Source organism: Dryobates pubescens, chromosome 4 (assembly GCF_014839835.1).
Source record: "Dryobates pubescens isolate bDryPub1 chromosome 4, bDryPub1.pri, whole genome shotgun sequence".
NCBI lineage: Eukaryota > Metazoa > Chordata > Aves > Piciformes > Picidae > Dryobates > Dryobates pubescens.
The window spans coordinates 45,060,395-45,077,595 of record NC_071615.1 but is presented as its reverse complement, the minus strand read 5'-3'; the positions used below and the strand labels follow the sequence as shown (position 1 = coordinate 45,077,595).

At 43.1% G+C, this 17,201-nt stretch overlaps 1 protein-coding gene across 1 annotated transcript in view; it reads right to left on the bottom strand.

The window, feature by feature from the left end:
* Positions 1-17,201, bottom strand: part of CHN2 (chimerin 2) — a 204,154-nt gene that overhangs the window by 80,980 nt on the left and 105,973 nt on the right. The window contains exons 4-5 of the mRNA XM_054161207.1: positions 3,729-3,760; positions 136-249 (exon numbers count right to left, since the gene is read on the bottom strand). Coding sequence (XP_054017182.1) covers positions 136-249; positions 3,729-3,760 — 146 coding nt within the window. The remainder of the gene's footprint in view (positions 1-135; positions 250-3,728; positions 3,761-17,201) is intronic.

The window sequence follows — 17,201 nt, the reverse complement described above, 5'->3', positions numbered from 1 at the left end:
AGCTGCTGACAAGAGGGTATAACATCACTGTCACCATGAAGTGGACAGAGATTTCACTCAGAAGGGATTGATATATTCTCCTCCTTTAAACACATCTCCATTAGAACTATGAGCCTCTATTAAAACAGCGTTTACCTGAGAGCGAGGGTATAGCAGCCGGGTTGCCTCTGGCTTTCTCTAAGAATATATGCTCCTTCTACACCAGCAAGTATCTCATCTGCTTGCTCTCGTGAAATGATCCCATGAAACCTAAAGGAAGACATCTCAGTGACTTAAAGAACAACCTGAGCAGAAGCACCTACTTCTCCAGCCTAGAAACTGTTTGAAAACTTCTGTACTACACAGTAGCATGGTTTAAGCCATCAGGGCAGTGGCCAAGCATCTAGAAATGGAAAGACAGTCATCTAGCTTGGGAAGTCCAACACAGAGGTAAAACAAAGCTTACACAGGCAAAAGAAAAATGACACCGTAGAACAGAACAGAACAGAACAGAACAGAACAGAATGGAGTAGAGTAGAGTAGAGTAGAGTAGAATAGAATAGAATAGAATAGAATAGAATAGAATAGGACAGGACAGGACCAGGTTGGAAGAGACCTTTGAAATCATTGTGTCCAGCCTAACATCCAACCCACCTAATCAACTAAACCATGCAACCAAGCACTCCTCCTAAACACCTCCAATGATGGTGACTCCATATATGCAGTTTCACTCAGCATAAGGCTCAGCTGCACCCAGTGATTGTTTTTTTCCTGTAAATGTTCCCTTTTTACACAACTTTTCTCCTCTTTTTCATCTCAGGCTATGCCACTCTTCCTTGTTTCTCTTCTAAAGGCCTTACAACAGAATTGAAAACTAGGCACAAAGGCATTACTTTTCCCCCCCCTTTTTTTAATGGAGATGACAAAATTAGAGAGAGATCATTCTTACCATCAGTTCACTTAATTTTTTATGTTAACATTGCTTCCTCAAATGTGCAAGGGAAGCTGGGACAAGAAATGGCAAGAGGATGTAAGAAAAGTACTGCTCTCTTCCTACCAATGAGCTCCATTCAATGTTGGAGAAAAGCAATACTTCTCTGATTCCTTTGTCACTGCTATATGAAGTAAGGAAGAGGCCCTAGACTGCACAATTAACCTTACAATGATCAATATTTAGCAGCGATCTTTCCGTAAGTACCAGCGCAGTCTTTACAGCGGTTTGAGTCTTAACTCCTACACACATTTTGCCAGCTGATAAGACTCTGTGTATCCCCTTAGAGGTTTTGAAAGTTTCTATCTTTGCTGCTGTCTGAAAAAAAAAAAAAAGGAACTAAAATGTACTGGCCTTCAGCATCTTCTCTTTTCTGACAGCACATACAACGCGGCATGTTTCTAACGCTGCCTCTGGCTCAGTAGTGAAAGAGAAGCTAAAAACACATTGGCTGTAAATGCAAGCAACGTTCTGTTCCCTTCATGTTGTCTTCTCACAGCTAGTAGAGGTTGAAAATATTAGGTCTAGGTGATCTTTCAGTTCAAAAATATGTAAAGTGATTCATCTGTACTGGAGGGGGATGCACTTATTTACTGCCACATCCGACCTGAAACAAGCATCTGCTAGATGACGTAATTTAAGTGTGTCTTTACCAGTAAACTCATGACAATTCACAACTCTTGTTAAAAATAATGAGCATAAGCTATTCACCACTGCAAAATCTACATTTAACAGATACCTGATCAATCTGTTTGGTGTTCATTATAAAATACAGCAGGCTTTAGGTTAGATGTTAGGAAAAGAAGCACTCCTGTCTATTCTCAATTTGAGAGGTCACTGCTCAGGGGAGGTGGTGGAGTCACCATCCCTGGAGGTGTTCAAAAGGAGATTGGATGTGGCACTTGGTGCCATGGTCTAGTCATGAGGTCTGTGGTGACAGGTTGGACTCGATGATCCTCGAGGTCTCTTCCAACCTTAGTGACACTGTGATACTGTGACAGGATACTTGGGACGCCTGTGAAATGTCTTTTACCATGAGTGGTAAGCACTGAGTAATCTGAACTTTCCCATGGGCGTTTTTGGTACGTTTTTATAAGGGCATTAAACCAGCTTGTACATGGCACAAGATCTCCTGAACTTGGACACCTGCCTCTGACAGCAGCTGACAAGGAATGCCTACAGAAGGAGTACAGGAAGCAGTGACACATTTCTTTCACTTCACATCACTGCCTATCTATCACGGGCCGAGCTAGAAGATGTGCCTGATCAGCTGTGACCTTACCCTTCATGAATCTGAGAATCTCACTCTTAAACCCTTTAATATCTTTATGCTTTTGGCCTCTGCATGGCAATGAACTTGAGAGGAACACTGTGTATGTTCCCCTCTTGGACACCCAGTGGGGAAGACTTGTCAATTTTCCTCCTATGGTAGGAGCTGCATCTCTTTGCTCAATTATTGCTGCATTTTGCTGCACCTTTCATTTCCTCTGCATCCTTTCTAAATGGGAGGGAGAAGGAAGGGGCAGAGAGGAACCAGGACTATGTGCACTATTTAAAATGCAGTCACATCATAGATTTATATAATAATGTAGTTGTTTCCCCTCTCCCCCCCTTTTCTTTCCCTGGAAATTCCTAATTCACTTTCCAAGCACTACTGAGCACTGAGTCAACTGCTTTTATAGCATTGTCCCAGTGGTTCTGAAATCTTTCTGCATGAGAACTAATGTGATCTTGCCTGGGCAGGTTCCTGAGGTGACTTCTCACAGTTCCTGCCAGCCCTGCTGCTTCACAAACTCTGAGTACGTCAACAGCCAGGCAGGTTTTGGGATAAGAGACCGCAGTAATGGTTTTACAAGTCCTCCTGTAGGAAGTGTGGTGGGTTACTGAGGTAAGTACTGTCTTTAGCTCTGTTGTACTCTAGTGGCTAGATCTGAATTCCCTATTGTCAAAGATAATACTTAAAAATGAAACTTCAGTAATTAGGGGCAAAGCTGCTAGCTCTTGAGGGTTTTGATAGTAGAAAAGGATCATTAAACACAGATGATGTGTCTGGGGTGGAAGGAAAAAATAGAACACAGTATCTAAGTAATTTAGCTAGCAATGAGGGCTAGGGCCTCAGCAGATTACTCTAGTAAAGGTCAAATGCCAGATCTGGGTGGTTGCTGCAGTGGCTATGCCCTTCACCTTCTCCTTCCCAAATCTCTGTGCCAATGCAGGATCCAGCCCAGCAAGAAGACTGCTGAGCACAAAGGAACTATTCTCTAGTGGCCTGTTATCTTCCTCACAGCAAACACACACCTCTTTGGGCACTCCAGACCTCGTAGCTTCATCAGTTACAGTGCAGTGGTATATACACATTATTCCACAGCCATCTATGGTGGTAGAAGTGTAGGAACATACAGTGAAGGAGGCAGCTACTGCTCTCCTCCCACTGCAAGTCCATTGCAGGTCCACTGGGAGGCTTAAGTGACAACCAAAATAAAAGGAATAAGTACTCCACACAATTAAGTTTTTTTCCCCAAATGATCCTGAGAAAAACAAAGTAAGGATGCAGGCTCAGATAGCAGCACGGTCCATGGAATGTGATCAGTGCTGACTGCAACACAAGTAAATTATTAGGCTTTCAACGTATTTCACTCCCAGCTGAAGTGAAAGGTAAAATCAAGTGTTTTATGAGACCTTCACTTTTGTTTTTAAAGTTCAGAACAACAACTTTTGGATGCCCCCAAAAGACACTTAGAAGAGGAAAAATACTTACTCTCGTCCATAATACTTTGGCCTGTTCTCCACCTAAATGTTGAGAGAAACAAAAAGACCCATTAAAAACCTCAGTTTTCAATACATTAAATAAAACTCAATTGTGCATGATTGTCAACAAGGCCTGCTGCACCCATCTAAGTGACAAAAATCAGCAGATTCAAAGTGGTGACTAGCACATGACGATACCAGATGAACAGAAAAATGAAACCACCTCTTCAGGTGATTTTCCTAATGGGTTGTTGAGGAAAAATAACAGGGATCAATGGTGAAAAAAACAGAACCACACAAAAACCATAAAATCTGGTCCAATGCATAAAAAAGAGTTTACTGCAGGTTTGCCCAGCTAGCATTTATACCATAAACCAAGGCTATGGTCTAGCAGGAGATGCCACAGCTTATGACAGGGGGATTAAAACTAGATGATCTTTGAGGTCCCATCAAACTCAAGCCATTCTATGATTCTGTTTTTATTACATACCTTTTAGCTTCTTAAAACCACATTTTGCTTATATATAGCAACTGATTGGAGGTTTTAAAAAAACCAAACCACAATAAAAACAACAACAACATATTGTTGGGGGAAACAAGGTTTCTGGATTTAGGCACAGCCTTCAATGCCTTGAAGTCTCAAGCACTTGCAACCTTGATGCAAAAGTACATCAAAGTCTTGTGGGAGGCCTCCTTGTTACTTCAAAGACCAAGTTTTAGGAATATCACGCTCTTGTCGCGAAACTGGATGCACCTGGTGCTCTGAACCCTTTCCCAAGACTCAGCTTTTCATTACGGGCTCAAAGTGCAGGCCGGCTCGGCAGGGCAGCCGCGGCGCCAGCAGGGGGCGGCGCTGGGCAGGGGCCTTCGCTGTTGCTGGCACGGCCGGCCCCTGCCCAACGGCGGCCAGCAGGCGGCGCCCTGGCCCCAGCTGCGGCGCGGACCGCAACAGGGGTATAGCGGCCCGCGCACACCTCCACCCCACCCCCTATCCCCCCACCCCCCTCTACACACCTCCACGTCTCCACGCACAATCCACACACCCCCACCCACACCTCCACACCTCTCCCCACCACCCCCCACACCTCCACACAGCATCCCCTGTCGCTTGCTTCTGGCTGGCAGCAGGCACTACTGGTTCTTGTTTTGATTGCACCTCATTATTTCCCTCAGAGAAACTTTAATTTCTGAACAGCAAAGGCATAAATGTCACATTTCTGATTCAGTAACCCACACGCCAGGCACTCAAACTGCAGCAGCTGACTTTCTCCCCTGCAGTCACTGAGGCTTCGGCGCAGCGCAAGAGGAAGGAAAGGTTGTACAAGATAATGAGAATCTTCAATGGCAGCCCGATGGGAGTTCAATCAAGTCCTGACTGCACTTCTTCCCCAGCTCGGCACTTCTTTTCTAGCACAGCACTAACAATAGCAGTATCATACCCTTGGAGCTCCTGCCTAGGAATAATCTTAGAATCATAGAATTGTCAGGGTTGGAAGGGACCTCTAGGATCATCCAGTTCCAACCCCCCTGCCATGGGCAGGGACCCCTCACACTAGATCAGGTTGCTCACAGCCACATCCAGCCTGGCCTTCAAAACTTCCCGGGATGAGGCATCTGCCACCTTCCTAGGCAACCTGTGCCAGTGTCTCGCCACCCTCATGGGGAAGAACTTCTTCCTAACATCCAATCTGAATCTACCCATTTCTAGTGGTTTGGTTTTTTGTTCCATTCCCCCTAGTCCTATCACTGCCTCATGCCTTAAAAAGTCCCTCCTCAGCTTTCTTGTAGCCCCTTTCAGATACTAGAAGGCCACAATAAGGTCTCCTTGCAGCTTTCTCTTCTCCAGACTGAACAGCCCCAACTCTCTCAGTTTGTCTCCACAGGGAAGAACCTCCAGCCCTCTAGTCATCCTCATGGCCTTTCTCTGGACACATTCCAGCATGCCCAGATCCTTCCTGTAATAGGGGCTTCAGAACTGGAAGCAGTACTCCAGGTGGGGTCTAATGACTTGATACAAACATTTTTGAGCTCTGAGGGGCAGAAAGGAGAGGCAACAGCAAGCATAGAAGTGAAGGGAACAAAATCAGAGGGACTGCCAAAGTGTAGGTGCTGTTTGCCTGTGTGCAACTCAGAGAAGAAAGTATATCAATTCGATTTTTGTTGAGTTTATATTTTTTTAGGTTAAAAAAATATGAAGAAAAAGCCATATTACCTTAGAAAGGTTGTTCACAGCATCACAGGATGTTAGTGGTTGGAAGGAACCTCCAGAGATCATTGAGTCCAGTGCAGGTCACACAGGAATGCATCCAGATGGGTCTTGGAAGGCTCCAGAGAAGGAGACTCCACAACCTCTCTGGGCAGCCTGTTCCAGTGCTCTGTGACCCTCACAGTGAAGAAGTTCCTCCTCATGTTGAGGTGGAACCTCCTGTGCTGTAGTTTCTATCCCTTGCCCCTTGTCCTGCCACAGGGTGTAAGTGAGCAGAGCCTGTCCCCTCCCTCCTGACACCCAGCCCTCAGAGATTTAGAAACATTTATTACATCCCCTCTCAGTCTTCTCCAGACTGAACAGCCCCAGGGCTCTCAGCCTCTCCTCATAGGGCAGTGCCCCAGTCCCTGTGTTCATCTTTACTAACATCATGTGATGCTGCCTTGCTGTCACCCTTAGGAGCCTTAATGACCCCATAAAACTAATTTTTATATGCAAACTTAAAAAACAGGTATCAGAAGCTGGGTTAGGTAATCTCTTTCATGGAAACAAAGGCCACCGAGTACGCTGAAAACAGTGACAAGGAACTACCAGATAAAGTTTAATTCCCACAGAAAATGAAATAAAAACTTTACACCACAGAATAAAAATCATCAGGATTCAGAATTTGCTTGTTTTCAAAAAACACAGATTTGCCTTGATTGTGTGTTTAAACTGAATAAACCCCAACACTTTCAACCTCTCTCTTCAGGGAAGCCATTGTGCCCCTGCACTCTGCATTGGTTAGGCTGCACCTTGAGTACTGTGTCCAGTTCTGGGCCCCTCAGTTTAAGAAGGACATTGAGACACTTGAACATGTCCAGAGAAGGGCAACAAGGCTGGGGAGAGGCCTTTAGCACAGCCCTGTGAGGAGAGGCTGAGGGAGCTGGGATTGTTTAGCCTGGAGAAGAGGAGGCTCAGGGGTGACCTCATTGCTCTCTACAGCTACCTGAAAGGTGGTTGTTGACAGGAAAGGGTTGGTCTCTTCTCCCAGGCAACCAGCACCAGAACAAGGGGACACAGTCTCAAGCTGCCCCAGGGGAGGTTTAGACTGGAGGTGAGGAGAAAGTTCTTCACTGAGCGAGTCGTTTGCCATTGGAATGTGCTGCCCAGGGAGGTGGTGGAGTCGCCGTCCCTGGAGGTGTTCAAGAGGGGATTGGACGTGGCACTTGGTGCCATGGTTTAGTCATGAGGTCTGTGGTGACAGGTTGGACTCGATGATCTTTGAGGTCTCTTCCAACCTTGGTGATACTGTGGTACTGTGAACCTACCTCAGAAAGATAAAGGAATTAACAGTACTAGCACTCAGCCTCAAACTATATAGAAAGTATAAAACCAATCTGAAAATAACTCCCTGAGCAATTGGAGGCACATTTTGTATCCTTCTCACAAGGATTTATACATACATATTTCTATTTATATATGTATATACATATACACACACACACACATATATATTATATACACATACATATATATCTAAACCCAAACCCAACAAACAAAACAAACCCAAACCAACCAAATTTATCTGTGAAATTTTGATCACTTAAATAGCAACTGACTGAACTGCCCTAGACACAGCAATTTCCATTTCCCCCCCTGCTATTCAGGAGCTCCCTGAGAATCCATACAAAGCCCATCAAATCCTATATTCTTCTTCCCCTTCCACAAAACTGAAACCTTCCCTCCAACACCTTTTAGCAGGCAAGTCTAAAATAGCCTCAACTTCAGCACTTGGCCTTAGGCAAGAAAGATACTGTAATACTTCCTAAAATGAACCTCCAGATCTGCCAGACCATCCAGGTGCCCCAGAATCTAAAAACTCCTCTCATGCTCACTGTAACCTTTAGCCTGAAATAATCATTTCACTCCTAACCAACTTTACCACTAGAACAAACACAAGGAAACAAAGTTTCAGCAAGATAAAAGATCAAAATAACATCAGGGTCTCCAGATCAAAACCAGAATGTTAGAATGAACTTGGAAATAAACCAAAAGCCTGCACAATTGATGGAGCAGAGGCTTGAAAGTATCAAAGGAGCCAGTAGGGCTGTTTTGTGCCCACCACAGACTCTTTACAAACTTCAAGGGAAATTCTATATATCCCAGAAGGCAAAGGTGACTGAAATTCAGTTGGGATTAGCTTTCCCTCTCCTGCTCTAAATGGGCTTGCACACAGACAAAGCCAGGCAGACCTGCCAAAGAGAATTCTTAGTGGTGGAAAGAACAAAAAATCCACAGGTAGAAAAGTGACTGTTTCCTTATGGTAGGAGCCCAGAATAATCAGCTTTATTCTGAGGACACATACACTTAGATTTTTTTCATGGATAATGGCTATGAAGAACTCTCTCATCACTTTCTGTATGGCCCTCACAATTTCCCTATTCAAACCTTTCTCAGCTGACCAGATGTTTTGTCCAGCATCCTGCCCCATCTCCCTAGATGTCAAGGGGAGAGATCAGAGGGTCAGAGTAATTTAGGACTTATAGACAAAACCTAAGTACAAGCCCAAGTAAAATTATGTAAGGCAAATAATAGATTTTCTCTAGCAGAATGATATTTTGCCTTGAAGAGCTCCACTTCTTACTTTTACTACTTTCATACAGAGGATAAATCAAACAGGCCCTCTTTCTCTCCACTAAAAGTAAATGGCAGCTTTCAATTCAAATGTGAGACAGTAATTCTCTGGCTTAGGAAAAGGTATTATTGCCAATATCAAACCAAAACTGTTGTTGCAGAGCAGGCACTTTTAGCTGCTGTTCCAGAAACCATGGGGGAAACACTGACATTTACTATTTAAAATTCACAGTTGTATAAATTATGAATAAGCAGTGAATGGCCAAACTGTTTTAAACTCAAGTTATGTTGACTGGGAAATAAGATGTATGGTAAAACAGCCTCAATCACTACTAACCTAGTACTCTTACGAAGCCAGCAACATGCAGTGGCATCTAATCTTGAAGCATGCTCAGAGAGAAATCAGACTCAGCACAGCTCTCCTGGCATCCTCCAAAGGCCTTTGGAAGTTCATGTCTGAGACACGCTGCCTACTCCAGCCTTGACTCCCAGCCTGCCAAACCTGATTGCCTCTTCCCACCCTAAACCAAAAATAAATAAATCCCTGGCTGGTACACTTAGTCTAGTTTTACAAGTTTGGGTTTTGGGTTGGTTTTCCTTTTCAGTGCTACAGCATATTCTTCAAAGCGTGGAGCTAGTCGTGCCGGGGTTTGAAGCCAATACTGAGAAGGAAGTAAGCCTTAAAAAAATAAATTAAATAAATGCACTAGCTATCAAAGCTAATTCAATATCTTAAGTCTACATAATTTTAATGTTGACTGAATTTTAATGCCCTGGGATTTGTGGCTTCTCTTTTGGCCAGGATGGTTTACCCCTGACACGACACGCTCCTGCTAACGTAACAGATTATTGTGTTAAAATCCCACACCGCCCTGCAAGATAACTCATCACGAAACTGCTGGGAGTCATGGCAGGCAAGAGGTGAGCATCCCCTGATGTGCTGGATTTTCATTGCAAGCACTGACATCAAAGCCACACTGCACTTGAAGATTCAAAGATACCCTGAAGAGTTCTTTCTGCGTAAGTATAGCACAGAAATATGATAACTCTAATTTTCAGGGAAAATTACCTTCTCTTCAGCTTCATTGAACAAGACATATTTCCTTATCCAGTGGCCAAAGCTGAAATCTAAAAATGGTGGGATGAAATTTTAGAAATCCCTCTAGGACAGCAATCTGCCTGTAATTCAGAAGGGCCAACAGAGCTTAATGTTGGATAGCTCCTTATTTCAACCACTGCCTTAATACATCCATGAAAAGAATATAAAAGGGGAAGGGAAACAATAAGGTGGGGAGCTGCACCTAGTGCAGCCCTAGTGATAGGACTAGGGGGAATGGAATGAAGCTGGAGGTGGGGAGATTCAGGCTGGAGGTGAGGAGGAAGTTCTTCACCATGAGAGTGGTGAAGCCCTGGAATGGGTTGTCCAGGGAGGTGGTTGGGGCGCCGTCCCTGGAAGTGTTTAAGACCGGGCTGGATGAGGCTCTGGCCAGGCTGATCTAGTGTGGGGTGTCCCTGCCCATGGCAGGGGGGTTGGAACTAGATGACCCTTGTGGTTCTTTCCAACCCTGACTGATACTATGATACCTGGCTCTCTGTTCTTTTCTCTAGTACATAGGAAAAAAGCAGAGAAACAAGATCCAAGAGCTAACAACATCAGCTCAGGGCAGGCAGTGAGGCATGTTCCCAAAGGAAGTTCAATCTGATATGTTTTCTGTTGGGAAAAGTCCTAATTATATTTCAGCAATTCTAGCTGACTACAAATATGGTTTTTTTTTCAGGTCAGTTAGACATAGAGAAATAGAAGAGTTGGAAGAGAAGCTTTCAAGACAACCTCCCCCTCTCCCCCCCTCCCCAAATTAAACTGTACAGAAAATGAGTTTATTGTCTGAATAGTTCAGCTTCTGGCAGAACTGTCATAAGCCAACAGTACAATCAACAACAGAAAAGGATTAAGGAAGATTGGAAGCTTCTATTAAATGTAACAAGAATAGAAACAAATTCAAGAATGTTGTGTTTCATTACTTCTTGGTGGTTTTTTTTCCCCCTCCAAACTTTGCTTACAGAAATCTCTACTTAGGTCAATTAGTGTGCCTAACTTTATCTCTGAATAGGACAAGTTATTAACAGTACTGACTCTAACAATTTTAACTGGGAGAACATTCTTTTTGAAAGGAAGCATTCCTCTACCTTTTAACCACTTCCTTACTATCACCCCATCAATCTCTCTGGCACCCATATTTTCAGAGAGAAGCAACTCTTAGTTTTGCTTAGTGTATCACGAAGCCCGATGGTAATTTGGCTAGCAGGAGGAGCAGCAACAGAAGATCTATACTCCCTGGCCAAAGACAGGCCAGCTATATACTCTCACTGTGTACACACATAATGAAAAGTGGTCTTCCCCACTAAGATTTTCAGCCAATGGCATTCAGCATGAGTGATGGCACAGGCTTCATCTGACAAACCTATCGAGCACGCATAACATCATGAATATGTTCGTGTACTTTGGCTGTGTGATGAGGGAGGAGCAAAGACAATCCTCAGAGACAAACCAACAATGCACAAGACCCCAGAAGGTATTCCACCTGTGCTGCCCATATTTCAGAGGCTCTCTAGGAAGGTGATGGAAATAGTTTTGGAAGTCTGCATCTCCTTTTGGCATTCGGTCGCAGAGCCATAGGGAAGCTAGCATTATGGCCACTTGATGGATAAACATTCAGGCACGTGACGGTGAGGGACTACAGTGCCTTCTGCAAAGTAGCTGGGAGCAAGATGTCAAAATCATTCCAAATACCAGAAGGTATTAGGCACATCTCTGCAGTAAAGGATCCTGACATTGTTACAGATCATCAAACGAACACGAATCACTGAAGGTGCCTGTTGCAAAAACTGCCAAACCCAGAATGTCACACTGGGTTATAACAACAAGAGCGCAGCCAACAAACACTTCACAGTAATCCTCTACTTGCCATGTCCTCTCTCAAAGTCTCCAGCTGGAATATTCTGAGAGTGTGTTAGGGCAACACATCTCAAGCAAGCCTGGATCAAGTAACTGGAGTGAGCAGGGATTAAGCAACTGTGAAAGACATGAAAAGAGATTGGCCTAAAGAAAATAAGACAGAGAGGGGCTGTAGCAGACAGGTACTTTCCACTTTCAAGAGGAAATAAAAGAACTTGTTCTCTGTATGCTTACTACACATGAAAAGAAATAATAGGCTTAACCTAGCAAAAAATCAGATCCTTAGTGCTTAGGAAAGTGTTTAAAATAATTAAATATGAAATAAATGAGCAGAGGTGGTGATGAAATCTTCAGCTTTGAAAGGCTTTAAGAAGAGGATATGCAAACATCCCCTCCTGACGCAGGGATGACAACCTCTTGAGTTTCTTCTGGCCTCAAGATACAATGGTCCAGTCTGTTCCTCATCTCTGCCTGCACTGCTCTCAGGAGACAGGGATTAACAAGGAGCAGACTGAATAGGTTGCATAAATCACACATAAAACCACAGTAATACTATGTCTCTGCCCACCTCTGTGAGGCCCTCAGACGAGAAGACATCAGGGAGAAGGCAGTGGATTGTGAATTGTTCTAGAGGAGAAAGACCAAGCTTAAGTGATTAAACTGGTCACTGTTTGCTTAACACAACCCAGTTTAAACCTATCAGCACAGCAAAGCGCCAAACTGTATTTGAGATATTCGAACAAAACACTCTGCTGTAAAATTTACAGCACTGGGAAGAAAGCAGGAGTGAAGTTCTTCACTAATGGGAAGAATATAAAGGAAAGACAGAAGTGATGAACATAAAGAATGCTTTTACTAACTGCTGCCCATAGCTGCACAGCTTCTCTGCTCTGCTGTAACGTACATGGAAGGTAAGATGCATAATGCCCCTTTTGCAGAAGGATAATACATTACAAAGAAACACAGGAAGCTCAGCAGCTCTGACAGTTACTGTACCACTTACTGCAGGTTGATTTCCAATCAGTCAAGGTTATTTCTGTAAGTTTTAAGGAAAAGGGGTTTGTGTTTGTTTGTTTGTGGGGGTTTTGTTTGGTTTGGTTTTTAATTTGGTTTGCTTTTTTTGTTTGCTTGCTTGTACCAAACTTTCAAGAGAGCTGCTTTAAAGCACCCTTTATGAGGGCATTTTTAACTCAGGTTTGTTTCCTATCTGTGACCTTGGTCCAGCAGCCAATAATCAATATACCAGATGAGACACTATAAACTTCAGAAGGTAAGAGAAATCTTCCCCAACACAGACAGCTACTATTGTTACCAAAGGAGAATATATTTCTTTATATTTTCAGCTCTAATAGAAAAGAGCAAGATTGAACAAGAAAAGAAAGGGAAATAAAGTATTTTCTCACCTACTAAAGAAAAAAATGTGCTTCTGAACGTAAACCAAAATAAAGCTTAATCAAGAAAGCTGCTGCTAAATAGCCAGAGGACATAGGGTCAGGTTCAAACAGCTTCAATAGCAAAAGCAGGAGTCATTTGGTTTGTTATACAGCTTCCATTCACACAGTAAGGCCTTCATTAAATGTAAAGAGGAATGTCAATGTTATGTTGAAAATGAGACCAAAAAATTGGAGTATAGCATTTAAGCTGTGCTCCTTTTGTTTCAAGCGTGAAGTGTGATTTAAATGGGAGAGAAAACACCCCTGGCAGCAGCAGATAAATGCAGTAAGTCCTATCAAAGGTCTAAATGCTGCTTGGAACTCTGGAACAGCGAGAAGCACTGAAGCATTTCTGTGACACATGCCACAGCAGTTCACAGTACATCTGCACAAACTTATTGGTGTTATGTCACCTGCCCTAATGTATCTTCAAACCCCATGTTTCCTCACCAGCTCAATGGTATTTGATGTAAACATGTAGCCCTTCAGCAAGGTGCCTAGTGAATGAGCTTGCCAAGTGCCAAATGAATCTGCTAGACCAACCAATCTGCTAGGCACTGGTTATAATCTATGGTGCAGGCCGAAGCTGTGGAAGTAAAGTAAACAAACAACCCATTGGAACTGATAGTGAATGGATAGGTAGAAAAGGAGAAGACAAGCTCCTGTGCACCCCTGTGGGATGTGAGAGGCACTGCCACTTCATTACACTGGAAAAACGTCCCTACATGGGAACAAGAGAAGGATGAAAGCAGGAATAAAAATATTAATTCAGTTTATTTCCTCTTGTTGATTTTATGGCACTTCTGCTCTGTACTTGAGAACTCCAGGTGTTTCCTTTGAGTCAGGCTTAAGGAATAAAGGAGCTTGGATAGTGCTAGCCACTTTTCCTGAGTCTGGAAATGGTAGAGATTCTATTAGCTCCTCTGCAAAATACTAAGTCAGAGAATATTTATATGCCAAATGATGAACAACATAGTAACTTACAGATGCTTTCTTTTCAACAAAGCTCAATATTTTGATAACTAATGATGAGACACACACTCTTCATAAAAAGATCTCTATCACATACATGCCCTTACTAATCTGTACAGGGCAGTTAAGATGTCTCACTCATGATGGTATTTCAAACAGATAAGCAAATATTTTGGAAACAAAAGATAAACAGAAACCTACAATGCAAACCTGAATTTTCTTTCTGAATCTTGAAACTCAGAAGTCCCATGTTCATACCTGCTTCTCTTCAGACTTCCAAACAGACCTAACTGGCTGATTTGACCATTCTGTGTGTGTAGCCATATACAGAAACACAGAATACATCTGGTTAGAAGAGACCTCAAAGATCACCCAGTACAACACTGAACCATGTCCCTTACTTAAACATCTGCAGGGGCATTGGCTCCATCACTGCCCTGGGCAGACCATTTCCTAATATCCAGCCTGAACCTCCCCTAGTGCAGCTTGTAATCGTTTCCTCTAGTCCTGCTGCCTGACACCAAGGAGAAGAGGCTGGCCCCCTCTTCGATCCAGCCTCCCTTCAGGTAGTGGTAGAGAGCAATGAGGTCTCCTCTCAGCCTCCTCTTCTGCAGACTGAACAACCCCAGCTCCCTCAGATGCTCCCTGGAGGTCATGTGCTCCAGGCCCTTCATGAGCCTCATGGCCCTTCTCTGGACACACTCCAGCACCTCCATGTCTTATACACATATGTGTACAGGAAGTATGGGAAACAAGACAGGTGGATGTGTAAAGCTTCCGTATTTATTCATACTAGGAAATAAAAGTTCATCAACTACTCAATATCCTGTGTTTCTCATAATTCTTGACTCTTGAAAAAGACATCAGGCCCTTCACAAAATACCAGTGAGACAGCAGAGACAGTAAGGCTCCCTTCTACATATTATTTAACCAGACACAAGGAATAATGGTCTAAGCTGGAAGGGATAGATGATTCTATTTGAGCACAATGTTTTTTCACCCACAGGTAGGATCATTGACAAATTTTATCTAGGTTGAGATAGGAAGCAAGCTTTCATTTATTTTTGTCTTGAAACCCACCAACAGTCAACATCAAGCCCTATGAGGAGAGACTGAGGGAGCTGGGGTTCCTTAGCCTGGAGAGGAGGAGGCTCAGGGGTGACCTTATTGCTCTCTACAACTACCTGAAGGGAGGTTGTAGACAGGCAGAGGTTGGTCTCTTCTCCCAGGCAGCCAGTACCAGAACAAGAGGACACAGTCTCAGGCTGTGCCAGGGGAGGTTTAGGTTGGATGTTAGGAAGAAGTTCTACACAGAGAGAGTGATTGCCCATGGGAATGGGCTGCCCGGGGAGGTGGTGGAGTCACCATCCCTGGAGGTGTTCAGGAGGAGACTTGATGGGGTGCTTGGTGCCATGGTTTAGTTGTTCAGGTGGTGTTGGATTGGTTGATGGGTTGGACGCGATGATCTTGAAGGTCTCTTCCAACCTGGTTTATTCTATTCTATTATGCAAAAAGGAAAAGCACTAGATGAAAAGACTGACAGGTGCACAAGGATCAAAGGAAATAAAACAGTCAAAAGAATAGCAAATTCACAAGCACAGACATGCACACATCACTCACATCCAAGGAAAAATGGACAGGGGGATGAAACTTCCCAAAGAAGCTCTCAAGCAAAGCCAGTGGGATAATGAACAAGTTCACCAGTCCTTAAAGACAGCTACATACAGTTTGTGCTCATTAGTCAGAAGCTGCTGCCTTGCCTTCCAAAAAGAAGGCTTTAACTTTTCAATTTTGCAGTGATCAATAAATGCATCAATTGGTTCATACCATATTCCTCTGGTCAGGATGAACACCACTCTCATTTGAAAATCGTAACCCAGAACATGAGTAAATCAAACCTGACGACATTCAAGTGGAACAGACAAATCTCTTTTGTTTTTTTAACTGTAAGCACCTTACATGAAATATTTACTATCGTGTCTGCAGAAGAATTAGAAAGATTTCTTCATCAGTCATTAGTCAATGGAGTGTCAAAATGAGAATGATGTGGCTTCGTCTCGGTGCTCCACCACCTTACTGCATAAGGGTGAGACTTTGTGGAGTCCAGACAAGATGACATTTCCTATCAGTACTTAAAAGTGCTTTGGAAAAAGCACACTGTCAGTTTTGTCTGGCGTGATGAATACAAGGGAATTGTGGACAAGCAGTATTCCATCCTCCCTTCCTTATTTCCGTCACTGCTGCAAATCACAGGCATTCTATGAGAGAAAATCCACTATGGGGATACCACAGAAATTGGGTATAACCCCATGTGTTAAACATAGCAGGAAATCCTGCATGTGGTCTGTTTAGAGGGATGCTGGATGCAAAAAAAATATTTACATTCCACATGTCCTCTGCATTATTTCAGCCAAGGCCCTTTCTGGCTTTCAACTGTTTTCAGCCCCTTTAATACAGGCAGCCTTTCTACTTTCACTATGGATTTCAGTTTCCTCCTTCTGTTAATATCTATTCAAAATTGCTCTTCAGCTTCATTGGCAACCCACAGGCTACTGCTGTGTCCTCCTTGTTTCTTTTTGTTTCTATCATAAAGACAGGATTATAAAAGCATAATTAAAGCAGCAGCAGCAATATTATAAGAATTTGAAGATATGGGCTCTATTAAGTCTTATATGCACAAACATTTTCATTAATGAAAATAGGTTTCAGAGCAATTCTGTTCATTTTCACTTAATTGCTGGCTAATGGGGTCTCTTGGTGTGTCACCGTGTGTGTTCTGAGGTTTCTTCCTAAGGAAAAGATAATATCATATTCTGAATCAGCTTAGATAAGCTCTGAGGACTGACAGTAAGAGAGACCTCCTCATGGTAGTGTCTGACTTTTTTGCAGTGAGGTGATTTGAACAAGTGCCATGAAAATTCCCATTTACTCCCATTATTTACCACCAATTTTATGGCCAATTTCAGTGCCTATTACAGCTCTCCAGTACTTTACCACAGGACAGACATTGCCCTTAGACAGACGAGGACAGAGGGAAAGAGGAAATATTCAGCTTGCAAAGGTCACTAAGTGATCAGAACAAGGGAATTCATGGAAGACTTATTGCAATGATTAAACACTTATTATCCAGTCAGATCCACTGCACAAACATCTTACTAAGGCTTAATTTTAACAACCTTGCTCAAGCTTACCTAATCACGAGCCTTTTCTTCCATAAAACATTTCTGTACCTGAAAGAAGGGCTAACAAAAGTAGCCAGCATTTTTAAAGTGCTCTTCAATATTGCTGTTGTTTAAATGA